At 43.4% G+C, this 14007-nt stretch overlaps 1 protein-coding gene across 1 annotated transcript in view; it reads right to left on the bottom strand.

The window, feature by feature from the left end:
- Positions 1-1547: 1547 nt before the first annotated feature.
- LOC104567771 (polycomb group RING finger protein 3) overlaps positions 1548-14007 on the bottom strand; it is a 69546-nt gene continuing 57086 nt past the window's right edge. Inside the window, exons 9-10 of the mRNA XM_088532770.1 lie at positions 11821-11901; positions 1548-1661 (exon numbers count right to left, since the gene is read on the bottom strand). Coding sequence (XP_088388896.1) covers positions 1614-1661; positions 11821-11901 — 129 coding nt within the window. The 3' untranslated portion in view covers positions 1548-1613. The remainder of the gene's footprint in view (positions 1662-11820; positions 11902-14007) is intronic.

Below are 14007 nucleotides of genomic sequence, written 5' to 3'. Positions count from 1 at the left end.
AAGAACTAGGAATGGGGTACTGAAAATTCCAATTTAGAAAAGCATGGGAGACATGCAGAGGAATGTGGTGCTTGAAGAACTCAAGAAGAGGCAACAGGAGATGCAATACTTGAAGGCTTTCTTGCCGAGGAGGGGAACACAGCTGGAGAAAGCAGGACAGTGCTAACAGGCATACTGATTTTCTTAGCCATTCATTAACATTTTATTGAAGAAAACAATGTAGCAACTGCCATTTTCAGGTGACAGAAAAACTCTTCTAAGATTTAGAAAATTAATAGCCTCCAACTCCGAATAATACTGCATATATTCTTTTCAGTGACTTGAGATCCCCTGTCAGACACACTCATGTACATGCTATATATAATACTTTACAGCGTGCAGCAATCACTTTCAACTACTACCACATTTTTATAAAGCTGACTATTTTAAAAAGCCTTTCAAGCAACACAGTCAACACCCTGCTAAGCACTACTGAAGGTGTATTCTCTAAGGTGTGTGCACATGTGTACACAAACACACATACACATATGGTAGTTTGCATCTCTCAGGGCTTGACACGAGCAAAATTATCAGTTAATACCAGAAGGTGTCCCTGTAATTTAATGTAATCTGACCTCCAAGATAACTAGTAATTGTGCTAAAGAAAGCTGTGGTTTCATGAAGAAACCAGTAAAAGAAACCCAGAATTGGTTTGCAAATAACTGAAGAATTTTTAGCTAGTGAAATGGAAACTTGTGCTGTATTAAAAAAAAAAAAGCCCAACAGTCACTGTTTCAACATCTAATGAAATAGCAAATTCTCCATAAAGTAAAATTAGATTTTTGAAAGCCCCAATTATATGACCCATTACTTTAAAACAATTTCACAAATTCATCACTTCTGAGTATTTGTTATGATCTGATATAATTTATGCCAGGCAAAATATTAAGGCATATTAAAAATCAAGCAAAATAATTTCTGTTAAATCAGCATAAAAAGGAGAGTATCAAAACATTACTGAAATACAAAATAAAGGAGACCAAATATTGTGCAAAATGAATGAAGTTATTGGATCTCTAGGTTTTTAGGAAGTTTTTAATGCAGCATAATAAATATCACCAATCACTATATCATTAGCTATGTTCAATGCTCTGTAGGATGACTTGATTGAAGTTGGCATAACTGTGTATACTACACAAACAAGAAACATAAAACAAGAACATCTTTGAAAAAAATAAGTTTTAAAGTTTCAAGACAACCTAAATGTAGTAATTTGGTGTTAAAAGTAACATTTTCAATCACTTCCACATTTTTAAATTTATTTTTGTGTTGTGTAACTACAAAGAGAGGAATCAGGCTGAGCTCCATGGAACTGTGAAGTGTTTTCACTGTAAACTTAGCACTCATAGAATCTTGTTGAGTTGTAATTTATTCAATTTGTACAAAAAAAAAGTATAAATGTTTTTGTCCAAAAATCTGGGCAGCATGTTCTAGAAGAAATATTCAGAAGGATACTCTGCTATGAAAACACTACAGTCTTCCAAAGTGATTCTGCTGCTTTGCATCACAGTGCTGCACTAAGGTGCCAGATGATCGTCTCTGCAAAAAACTGTGTCCAGGACAATAAAATTTTCTTACAGCAAGTCCATTTTGGGTCTGTAATGTAGAAGTAGAGGTGCTTTCTGCAAGACAAAATCATCAGATGGGTTAACAAGCAAAACCAAAATGAATTAATCTACTTGGCAAACAAAATTTATCTTTTTTATAAGCTAAAGCTTGAAGGGTCTGTCAGAGTAGCTATATTTTGACTTTCCAAAATTTCACCAAGATGGCCCACCTATGGAGTCCAAAACAAGAAATGATGAATCCTTCTACTTTTGTTTCAGTAACTGATCAAGCTAAGAGTAGCTATGCTAGGTCTGGACATCTAGATGTGGAAGAATTGTGTGAAAGCAGGAACTGAGAGGAAAACTAGGGCCTAATAGAAGTTATGGCATTACAAAAGCTTGCTTGGGGTGATACACAGTTGCCACTTCCAGGATGGTTGGTACGCACGGACTCAGCTCCTCCACGGTTCCCTAGGCAACACAATCTGCCCTCTTCACAGCTGCAAAGAGGAGTAACGGAGGATGGAGCAGAGTGAAGACACCGTGGCCAAACTCTGTTGTACTCCCTGTGCTGGGCTGCTGATAAGCTGCACAGTGGCTGTCCAATGGGAGATATACGATAACATGTCCGGTGCTGAGCCAGCAAGGGTGGCAAATCACTCCTTTTGGATGAACTTTACTTGAACTTTGCTCATTATAATGTCAAAAACACACCTCCATCCCAAAAGTTATAGTTGATCACACTATTTGGGAACTCGATTCGCTCCTAGGAAGGCAATCGGACCTACGGTCCACGGACTGCTCTTGAATCCGATACTGATTTGATATCTCCTTCCCCCCCGCCCCGCCACTACCACTACGGCTTTCAAACTGCAACATTTCACACTAGAATAGGTAGCTATTCCCACCAAGGGCCGATTGCAGATGTTTGGAGAAGAACTTAAGAACAGGGCAAGTGGTAGTCTCCAGAATGCTTACCCATCTCATACAATTCAGGGATTTCCTAAGCCAGATATGTGGCCTTGTATTAATATTCTTCACTCAGTTCTTCTTCTGTGAAGTTACCCATCGCTGTGAAAACTTCTAACATCACAACATCCTGCAGCACAGAGTTCTACAGTTCAACTGCTATATGTTGTGTAAAGAATTGTCATAAAAGCCTCTTCTGTTTGAGTTTGTGTGAACAGTTTCTATAGGCATTTATGTGTGGATGGAAAAATAGTTACCAGAAAAGAGCAGGCCAAAGAGATTTTTTTCAATCACTATTGGAAAGCAGACAACGGAAGACCAATAGTGATTGAAGAAAACCAGAGGTTCACTTTACAAGCTCAGACAGTGGGAATAAAACATATGTTAAGCATGTTAAAGCACAGGAGAAGACTGAAAACAATACTGAGAAACAGTTTAATAATCAAGTTGACTCAGAATAAGTGCTGCAGTTCAGACCAGGAAACAGGTAAAAGATAAGAAGGGCCATCTGAAAGAGAACAAATAATCTTAGACTATCATAATATGCTACATGAAGCAATACAGAGCACTCTCAAAACAGTGCAAAGAATTTATATTTGGCCAAAAATGAAGCAAGAAAGTGAGCACATAATTAAAAACTGCATACGATACACAATGATACACAATGATACAAAAGCAAACTAGTAAAACTAAGCTGCCACCTCTATTACATCAGAAAAGCCACGAATCCTGGCAAATACTGCAAATGGATTTCATGAACTAAAGAAGGATGTCAGTATCTCGTTGTCATCATAGATATCTTTTCAGGATGGTTTAAAGCTTTTCGCACTAAAAAGAATACAGCCACTGTAACTGGAAAAATATCATTTAAGGAAATTACCTTTAGGTATGGAACACCAGTGGAGATAGGATCAGATAAAGGATACACTTTCATAAGTGTATTAACTCACGTCTTAATGAGTAACCTGGGGATTAAACAAAGACTGCATACATCCTACTGTGGGAAACTGAGAAACCGTGAGAAACTGTGGGAAGCTGTGGGAACGATGAAAGTTAGGAGTGAGAAACTGTGAAAGTTAGGAATAACAGATTAGCAGATAGAGAAACCTAAAACACAGGCTGGACGCACCAGTCTCTGGTTGTTTACCTGTTGTCCGTTAGCAGGATTGGACCCAGATAGCAATAGAGTCAAGGAATTGGCTGGAGGCAGGGGGAGGGAGCGTGTGGACAGTGTATGCTCACATACTCGGAGAATATATAAGTTTGGTCTGATGCTCAATAAAACGGCTTCTGGTCCTAAACCTTAAGCCCCTGCTCCTTTCGATGACTCCCACAAATGGCGCCTGAATAGGGACCGAGATAGGCGAACGGGGAAGATCGTGAGGTGGAGAAAACTTGACAGGACAGACAAAGGACAACATCTACGCGGCTGCAACTGATAAACGGTAATGAAGCTCTGAACCATGGGGGAGTGCGAGCATTGGAAGCTCTGGCACTGGGACGTGGGAGCCTAGCTGTCGAGGATGATGGGGGGATCCATGACAAAGGAGCAGGAAAAATTGCTGCAGACTATGCAGCATGTTTTAGATAGATCCAGGAGAGGTCAGGATATCCAAACCGGGGATTTGATCTGTCTTTTAAAATGGGGATTAGACAATTGTGACATTTTAAGTGAGACAACAATATGCGATCCCGGGGCCTGGGAGGAGTTCAGTGCAGTTTTGTGGGACTGGGCTACCCGAGGGGACTTTGCGGCATCATCACTGTTGCGCTCGTGGCGTATTGTATGTGAGGCATTGCGAGAATACGCGGTTACATCAGAAACAGGGATAGAAGGGAGCGCGGCCCCCACCTCCCCCACCCCCTCCAAGCGATTCAAGACCTCCACTTTTGCCATCTTTGTTATCTTTGCCACCTTTGTGGAAGACCGCTATCCACCAACGTATACTTATCCGCCCCCTCCAGCCTTGGGTCTTCACACACAGCCTCCCCTCCCCTCGGACCGGGGATTGCAGGAGGTTGTGGTGCCACCACCAGTGGAGCCAGGCGGAGATCGTAAAAGGGAAAGAATCGAGAATCTGTGGGCAACGGTTAGGCGTGAGGCGTTGCAGGATGGTGATTTCGATATAGGAGAGGCAGCAGGACAGGAAATGGAAGATAACTCGGGCGATCCGTTGCAGATGCTTGCCGGTGCTTATGCGTCTCTTGCTGCGACTCGGTCGGCAGGTTCTGGGGCTTGCTATGTGTGCGGACAGATGGGTCACTTTAAGCGAGACTGTCCGCGGCCGACGTAAACCGCCTGCGGCACCGGGACCCTGCCCCCGCTGTGAAAAGAGAAGGCATTACACGCATCTATGCCGCTCTTTAACTCGTGGAGATGGGTGAATTTTGCCTAAGGGGGAGAAACGGGAAGCACATCGCGGGGGGTGCTCGCGTGAGAACACTGCATTTTACCTAGCGGCCACTGATGCGCAGCTGACTCCCGCCCTCACGTGGCTCACGGACAAGCCAGTGTGGGTGGATCAGTGGCCCCTCCCTGCGGAGAAGCTGCACCACCTTCGCGAACTTATCGCAGACCAGCTACATCAAGGGCACCTTCAGCCATCCACCAGCCCGTGGAACACGCCTGTGTTTGTCATTAAAAAGAAAAGCGGGAAATGGCGATTACTACAAGATCTACGTAAAATTAATGAAGACCTCTAATAACCTGGGGGCGAGGGTCTGCTTGTATTCATGTTGCAGGACAAAACCGTTGGGTACCAGCACGTTAGATAAAGCCGGCATTATCAACACTGACGGCTGCGGAGAGAGAAGATCCCGAGGAAGAGTTCCAACAATCATCGGAGGACTAATCCTCTATGGACTTGCTGCAACCAAAGCGATCACTGCAATGCCAGCACCACCACTTCAACCTCAAGAGAATGTGTGGGTAACCTTGGCGCACCTGGGGAACTGGACTCAAACAAATATTTGTAATGGGATGTATAGTGCTAACTGTAATCATAATCCCTTGTATGTATTTGCCATGTCTCATACAATGGATACGTGCCTTAGTGGAAAGAACGATAACAACTGTTCTAAAGAAGAATGTGAATTTAGTCACCACCGTTGAAGAAAAGAAGAAGAAGAAGAACTTGCTGAACTGTTGGGAGGTTTTACAGCGTTGCCAAAGCCAACTCCTTGGCTATTGCGCTTTGGGTCCTTAACTATGCCTGGTGCTAGAAAACAAAAAAGGGGGAGATGTGGGAAACTGAGAAACCATGAGAAACTGTGGGAAGCTGTGGGAATGGTGAAAGTTAGGAGTGAGAAACTGTGAAAGTTAGGAATAACAGATTAGCAGACAGAGAAAGCTAAAACACAGGCTGGACGCACCGATCTCTGGTTGTTTACCTGTTGTCCGTTAGCAGGATTGGACCCAGATAGCAATAGAGTCAAGGAATTGGCTGAAGGCGGCGGGAGGGAGCGCGTGGACAGTGTATGCTCACATACTCGGAGAATATATGTTTGGTCTGATGCTCAATAAAATGGCTTCTGGTCCTAAACCTTAAGCCCCTGCTCCTTTCGATGACTCCCACATCCTATCACCCACAATCCTCCAGAATGGTAGAAAGAATGAATCAGACTATTAAAAATAGTCTAAAGAAAACTGTAGGAAAATATCCAAAACAATGGTCTGGAAAATTACCCTTCATATTAGCAGCTTTAAGGAATAATGATAGATTAAGTACTGGTTTACAATCATTTAACATTTGGACAACCCATGCCTTGGTGACCTTATACCCAAGACCAGAACGGTCCTGAAGAATCAGTAAAAACATTACAACAGGATAAAGAAGAAATCAAGGCTCAGATGGAAGCAATATAAGAAAAAATAGGTTGCAAGAGCATTGGTTTCTAGTTCAGTCAGAGCCATACCTGTGCCTGGCCATGGACCCCAATGATCCTGACCTGTGAATTGACTTCCCAGCTTGACCTCAGGCACACCTTGCCAATAGAGACCTACCTGATTATCACCCGACTGTGCCTGTCTCTGGCTACCCTCACCAGATCTGATCCTGACCTGCAGATTCACTTCCTGGCTCGACCTTGGACCTGACTAATTGCCATTAACTTGCCTAATGATCTGGACGCTTGGTTGAACCTGGCTACCATGTCCGTGCCTGCCTTGTTCACCTTGTTTGGGTACTGTAGAGCTGGGCCCTGACCAGAAAGTCCCCTACGCTGCCAGCTGTGCTATCATCGCTCTCTGCAACTACCTGAAAGGAGGTCTCTTCTCCAGACTAACTACAGATAAGAGGAAATGGCCTCAAGTTGTGCCAGGGGTCGGTGTTGGGGCTGGTCCTCTTTAATATCTTTATCGATGATCTGGATGAGGGGATGGAGTGCACCCTCAGCAGATTTGCAGATGACACCAATCTGGGAGGAAGAGTTGATCTGCTAGAGGGTAGGAAGGCTCTACAGAGGGATCTGGACAGGCTGGATCAATGGGCTGAGACCAACCGTATGAGGTTCAAGATAGGCCAAGTGCCAGGTCCTGCACTTTGGTCACAACAACCCGATGCAGCGCTACAGGCTTGGGGAAGAGTGGCTGGAGAACTGCGCAGCAGAAAAGGATCTGGGGGTGTTGGTCGACAGACGGCTGAACATGAGTCAGCAGTGTGTCCAGGTGGCCAAGAAGGCCAACAGCATCCTGGCTTGTATCAGGAACAATGTAGCCAGCAGGACCAGGCAAGTGATCATCCCCCTGTACTCGGCGCTGGTGAGGCTGCACCTCGAATGCTGTATTCTGTTTTGGGCCCCTCACTACAAGAAGGACATGGAGGTGCTGGAGTGTGTCCAAAGAAGGGCAACGAAGCTGGTGAAGGGCCTGGAGCACAGACCTTATGAGGAGCAGTTGAGGGAGCTGGGGTTATTTAGTCTGGAGAAGAGGAGGCTCAGGGGAGACCTTATTGCTCTCCACAACTACCTGAAAGGAGGTTGTAGTGAGGTGGGGGTCAATCTCTTCTCCAGAATAACTACGGATAGGACAAGAGGAAATGGCCTCAAGTTCCACCAGGGGAGGTTCAGGTTAGATATTAGGAAAAATTTCTACATGGAAGGAGTGGTGAAGCATTGGAACAGGCTGCCCAGGGAAGTGGTGGAGTCGTCATCCCTGGCAGTGTTCAAGAAACATGTAGATCAGGCACTTAGGGACATGGTTTAACAGTCATGGTGTTGACAGGCTTACAGTTGGACTCGATCTTGAAGGTCTTTTCCAACTATTATGATTCTATATTTTCATCTCCTGTATCAGCCTCATAGGTCAACTGATGGAGTATGACTAGATAACTGGTCAGTTAGACGGGTTGAAAACTGTCTAATCTGCTGGGCTCAGAGGACTGTGATCAGTGGCATGAAGTCCATCTGGAGACCACTCACTAGTGGTGTCCCACAAGGATTAATACTGGGGCCAATACTGTTTAACTTGTCTCCTGAATGATGGGACAGAGTGCACCCTGAGGAAGTTGTAGGTGATACAAAACTGGAAGGAGTGGCTGATACACCAGAGGGTTGTACTGCCATTCAGATGGACCTTGACAGACTGACGAAGTGGGCAGACAGGGATCTCAAGTTCAACAAAGGGAAATGCCAAGTTTTGTGCCTGGGGAGGAATAACCCCATGCACCAGGGTAGGTGCTGACCTGCTTGAGAGCAACTTTGCCACATTAGCACATTGTTGGCTCATGTCCAACTTGTTGTCCACCAGGACCCCTGGGTCCTTTTCTGCAAAGAAGACCAACAACATTATGGACTGCTTTAGAAAGCATAACCAACAGGTCAAGAAAGGTTGTTATTCTCCTCAGCCCTGAGGAGGCCATCCCTGGAGTCCTGTGTCCAGGTCTGGGCTCCCCAGTACAAGAAAGACATGGACATACTGGAGTGAGTTTGGTGAAGAGCCACAAAGCTGATGAAGGGATTGGAACATCTGACCTTCAAGGAGAGACTGACAGAGCTGGGATTGTTCAGCCTGGAGAAGAGAAGGCTTGGGGGGAATCCTAGCAATGCGTATAAATACCTGATAGGAGGGTGTCAAGAAGACAGAGCCAGACTCTTTGCATTAATGCCCAGTGATAGGACAAGAGTCAGTGGGCACAAAGTGAAACACAGAAAGGTCCATCTGAACATAAGGAAAAACTTCTTTACTGTGAGGGTGTGGTCGGTTATATAGATATAGCAGTATGGCTTCGTGCTTGACATAAGCTGACTTGGCCTGACTTAGGCTTAGGGCCTGGCGCTCGGAAGATCTCGTGATGTTACGGAAAGCAAAGGGTTAACAGAAATTAAGGCGAGTCAGCTGTCTTTGAAGAATCAGTACCTAGCCATGTGGAGTGGCATTGTTGCTGATTGGTGGCAGAGCAAGCTTCCGCATTCTAAAGGAGTATAAATGTAGTGAGCAGTAAACAATAAACGGCACTCCAACCATATTGGTGTTACGTGGTTTGTCCCCTAGCGGGGTAGGATGGCCCCGGAGAGCCCGACCTCTGAGTGAACACCTTTTGTTGCTGGAGCCCGGAGACGGCTACGAGCTGAGACCGGAGACAGTGGCCGGCAACAGAGGGTGACTGAGCACTGGACCAGATTGCCCAAAGAGACTGTGGAGTCTCCATCCTTGGAGATATTCAAATCCCAACAGACATGGTTCTGAGCAACCTGCTCTAGGTGACTCTGCTTGAGCAGGGGGTTGGACTACATGATGTCCAGAGGTATCTTCCAACCTCAACCTTTTTATGATTCTATGAATTTACCAAGAATATGGATACAGAAGTTACTGAAAGGTTTACCTCCACAGGCTATTTAGTCTAGCTCCCCCTCCTTCCTACTCACAGCAAGACAAAATGTAATCATATCTCTAAAAAGCAAGGAAGGGGGATGGTATGTTTTGCATGTTATTTTAACTTGTGTGTATTCCTTATATACTAACAGTATTGTTTTATGTTTTGATTTTTGCAAGACAAAATTGTATTTAACTCCATCAATAAGCAAAGGCTGGCAAAGTTATAATGTAACAAGGTAAACTTTAAGGCAAAACCAAGGAGCTGAAATACACAGCCTGTCACAAGAGCCTCATTCAGTAGCAGTTACTAACCTTCAGTTATAATGAGCTGTACACATCGGAACTTATTGGACTCAGAGCTTTCCTAAAATTGCAGGAACTCTTAACTTGGCATTGCACCCTATAGTGGTAGTTTTGTTATGTTTATAAACTGTGTTAATCATAGACAACTAGCAAATCAGCATTGTCGACACGTTATGGGGGGGATATTAGGGAAAACATTTTAAGGGATAAAGCTTAAGGGAAACATTAGTCTGTATCTCTTTAAGACACCCTGTTGTATGGTTAATAATACTTGAATGAATTGTTTTATTAATTATGATAAAAAATACTATAGAATCAAAATGTTTATGCTTATAATGATTATACAGCTAATGGAATATTTAGTGATTATGTAAACTATGAATAAAAATTGACAATGCCATAAGTTTAACTTCAGTATTGTCAGGGAGAGTAGTGTTCCAAAAGACTTATTGAACACCTACCTCAAAGCCACCTGCATGTCAATATGACTCACTGCTTCTGAGTACACGGCTGGGGTTGATCTCCCTGCTGTTTTTCCAACTGTGTAACTATGAGTGAGTGTATGAGGGAATAAGTGAATGAAGATAGGTGCTCTTAATAATAGCTTGATTCTATTAATAACAGCTTTATAAAACCTGTTATTAATCAGCATTGGTTGTCATCTGCTTCTTCCCCCAACTTGATCTCCTATCAGGGTAAAGGGAATCTACAATAAAATCTTTTCCTTGTGCTCATTCTAAGCCTCGCACTCACCACTTTCACTTGACACCCTTCATCTCTTTCACTGAAGAAATTTTATTAGCTCCCTTTTCCATGCCATTGTATGTATACATTGTATGTATATATGCCACTGTACAGATCTTAATGGTATAGGTGAATAGTGGATTTATACAGAGGCACAGCAATGCTCTTGTTTAGCTCTCTCTTCTTTTCCTAATAACTTCTAGCATGTGATTTTTTTTTTGATCATCACTGAGCTGATATCTTTGTTTAATGCCAAAGCAGTCAACTCAGAGACCACCATCTTATATGTAAAGTTCAGATACATGTTTTCCCCAGCATGTATCTCTACATTTACCTGCATTGAATTTTAGGTATCATTTTATCACTTGGTCATCCAGTACTGTAAGGCCTCCTGCAACCTTTTATCACCGACTTTTATCTTCACTTTCTTGAATAACTTTATTGGTGCTAGTATCACCTCACTATTTAAACTCTTTTCCAGGTCATTCATGAATATGTCATAACTGACCATTATCACCTACCCTCTATATTCTTATCTCAAAATGATTATTCATACAGATAAAAATTGTCTCCCTATTCTCATCCCTTCTATTTATGCATCCAAAGCTATTCTATCTTTCTACTACAGCATTATGCTGGGAGCTTGTGTTGCCCTCTTCAAAGTTATCACTCCCAAACTGCATACACTCTGATTCTCTGAGTGTGACTTGCATCATGGATGTTCAACTTGACATTTCATGATACTTAAACCCATTTTATTTGGGTGGTCATAAATCACTAGTGATAATTTAAGCTCAATATGAATGCCTCATATTCAGCTCTATTATGTTTTGGGATTTTATTTTTTTTTAAGAAACTAACATCAGTAACCCAGAGACCCATTCAAACACTTGTTTATGCCTAAATGTTGCTACAGGTCTCTTGAACTGGAAAGCAAAGTTAATTCATCCTCCTCCTTAAATGTGCATATTCAGCCTCTCTACTCCAAATTACAGAATAAAAATGTATTGGGTATTTCTGTCTCTTCTGCATCATAACCATTTTCACAGCCTACACAGAGTAATATTAGATGCATAACCAACATGGCTAAACAAAATGTCCCTTTCAATAGCTTCAGCCTCCTTTACCTTCTAAATTTTTAATTACTATCAACTTGACATCTGCCATAAAAGTCCCATTTCATTAGTGGTACATTTTAAAATTTGCCTCCCTTTTTCCCCCTTTGGATCAAGAAAAAATATTTTTAAAGATAGAATATATATTTAAACATTTCTAATAAACTAACTATTTTCAAGTTATTGCAGTATAGGCCCGCATGATGGATGCTTTATGAACTTGGTTCTTTAGTCAGCTAATGACTTACGTGGAAGATGAAAACATTGCTGAAAAGCAGCTGTGTCATACCTTAAATCGCCATCTAGTAACAACTACAAACTTGAGTGTATGATCCTTGCCAAGAATCTCTTCATTGCATAATATATCCAGCTGAAGAAAAAAAGAATAACTAATTAATTCATTGAGAAACTGAACATCGATGAAACAATACACTTAAGATAAGGCCCAATAAAAAGATCAAGGAAACAAAATTCAAAATTCTCATGTAAAGACAGCTTTGTCCTTTGACATGCTAGGAAAATTGTTTAGAGAGCACCCAGCAGGTAAATTTCTGCTTTGAAGATACATTTTTAAAAGACTATTCCCCGTCACCCACGCACACACACAAATACATGCACACCCTACTCATGAGTGCTTGGGTGTTTTTTTGCAGACACTTTGTAGGGTGCATTAGCAGGGAAGGTAGGGGTTAAATAGCTAATGTAGAATAAGCTGAGTCTTAGAGCACAAGGACCCATGATAACTGGCAGAGTCCGGATGTCTTGCTCATGGCAGGGGCAGAACCCTTGATAGATGGCAGGGTCAGGATGCCCTGCTCATGGCAAGGTCTGGACCCTTGATAGGTGGCGGGGTTAGGGTGCCCTGCCCTCAATCAGGATGATAGGGGGGCTGCTTATCCAGATGTTTTAATTCAGCAAAATAGATAACATTAACAAGAATGCAAAACAGGAAAACGGGAGGGGGAACACTCTTGGGTAAGAACGGTATAAAAGAGGGACGCTCGAAGTGGTCGGGGTCCGTGGTGTGACCCCTGCGTGGGAAAGCCCGGACCCCAGCTAGCTGGTAATACTTATTATCTTTCTTCTATTAATAAAAGACAATATATCTATGGTGGTTGTCTCTCTCCCTGTCAGTTCGGATACCGGACCTAACATTTGGGGGCTCGTCCGGGATCCGAATGCAGGGGAGGAGAAAGAGATAGAGAAAGATAATAAGTCAAGGGAGGCCTCAGGGGGTGAGAGTGAGCCGACAGAAATCCAGGTGGACGCACCGAAGGATAGTCGGCTGGAGTCTGAGGGAGACGTCCCTCAGACTCCCACGAGAAGGAAGGGTGGTTGGTTAGGTTGTTTGGGTACACCGTATCTCCTTGACGAAAGGAGACCGGTGTGGGAAGGGCGAATTCTGTTAATAATCGCCCTTACTGGTTTACTGGCAGTTGTATTAACTTTGGTTTTAAGCGACGAGCTTGATACAATGGGACAAGGGAAATCCACCCCTTTGTCATTTATGTTAAATCATTTTGGATATGTTAAACGTCGGGCACATAATTTGTCTGTAGAAGTGTATAAAAACCGATGGGAGGCATTTTGTAAAAGTGAGTGGCCAAGTTTTGATGTAGGCTGGCCGAGAGAGGGAAGTTTTGATTTAGAATTAATAAGGAGAGTAAAAGAGGTAATAATGAGACCTGGGTCAGAAGGACACCCAGATCAATTTCCATATATAATCACATGGGAGGATTTGGTTCTGTATCCACCCCCATGGCTGAAACCTCTTTTGGGGGAGGGTAGAAAAGACGGAAAAGTTGATATTTACGTAGTGAGAAAGGAAGGGAAAAAAGCAGTACTACCAGATTCGACCTTATATCCAGAAATATTAGACGAAGAAAGCAGGCATAACCCCCCCCCTTACGTACCTCTGCCCGAGGCACAAAGGGAGGCGAGTAGTAGTGATCAAAGAAGGGGGAGAAGGGAGAGAAGGGAAGATAGGGGTCCCGCATATAGGACACGATCTCATCAAAGAGAAGATGAAGAAGGAATATCAAGTACCACCCATGCCTTCCCAGTTAGAACGATTGGAACAACTGGGCCACAGGGACAGCGTACGTATCAATACTGGCCATTCTCTTCTAGCGATTTGTATAATTGGAAAAGTCAAAACCCCTCCTTTTCCGAGAAACTGGGGGCGTTAATTGATTTATTAGAATCCATCTTGTTTACGCACAACCCTACCTGGGATGACTGTCAGCAGCTTTTAAAAGTGCTGTTTACGACCGAAGAGCGTGAAAGGATCCTGACCGAGGCACGAAAGTTGGTGCCGGGAGAGGACGGGAGACCCACCGGGCAGCAGAACCTTATCGATGAAGGATTCCCATTGGTAAGACCACCATGGGATTTTGAACAACCTGAAGGTAGGGAGCGTCTTCGAACATACCGGCAAACGCTGATGGCAGGGTTGCGGGCGGCGGCACGTAAACCT

The sequence above is a fragment of the Tinamus guttatus genome, unplaced genomic scaffold (genome assembly GCF_059628265.1).
Source record: "Tinamus guttatus ecotype Peru unplaced genomic scaffold, ASM5962826v1 Tinamus_guttatus_pri_ptg000471l, whole genome shotgun sequence".
Classification (NCBI taxonomy): domain Eukaryota; kingdom Metazoa; phylum Chordata; class Aves; order Tinamiformes; family Tinamidae; genus Tinamus; species Tinamus guttatus.
The sequence above is the reverse complement of the archived record's forward strand: the minus strand, read 5'-3'. Positions and strand labels throughout refer to the sequence as shown.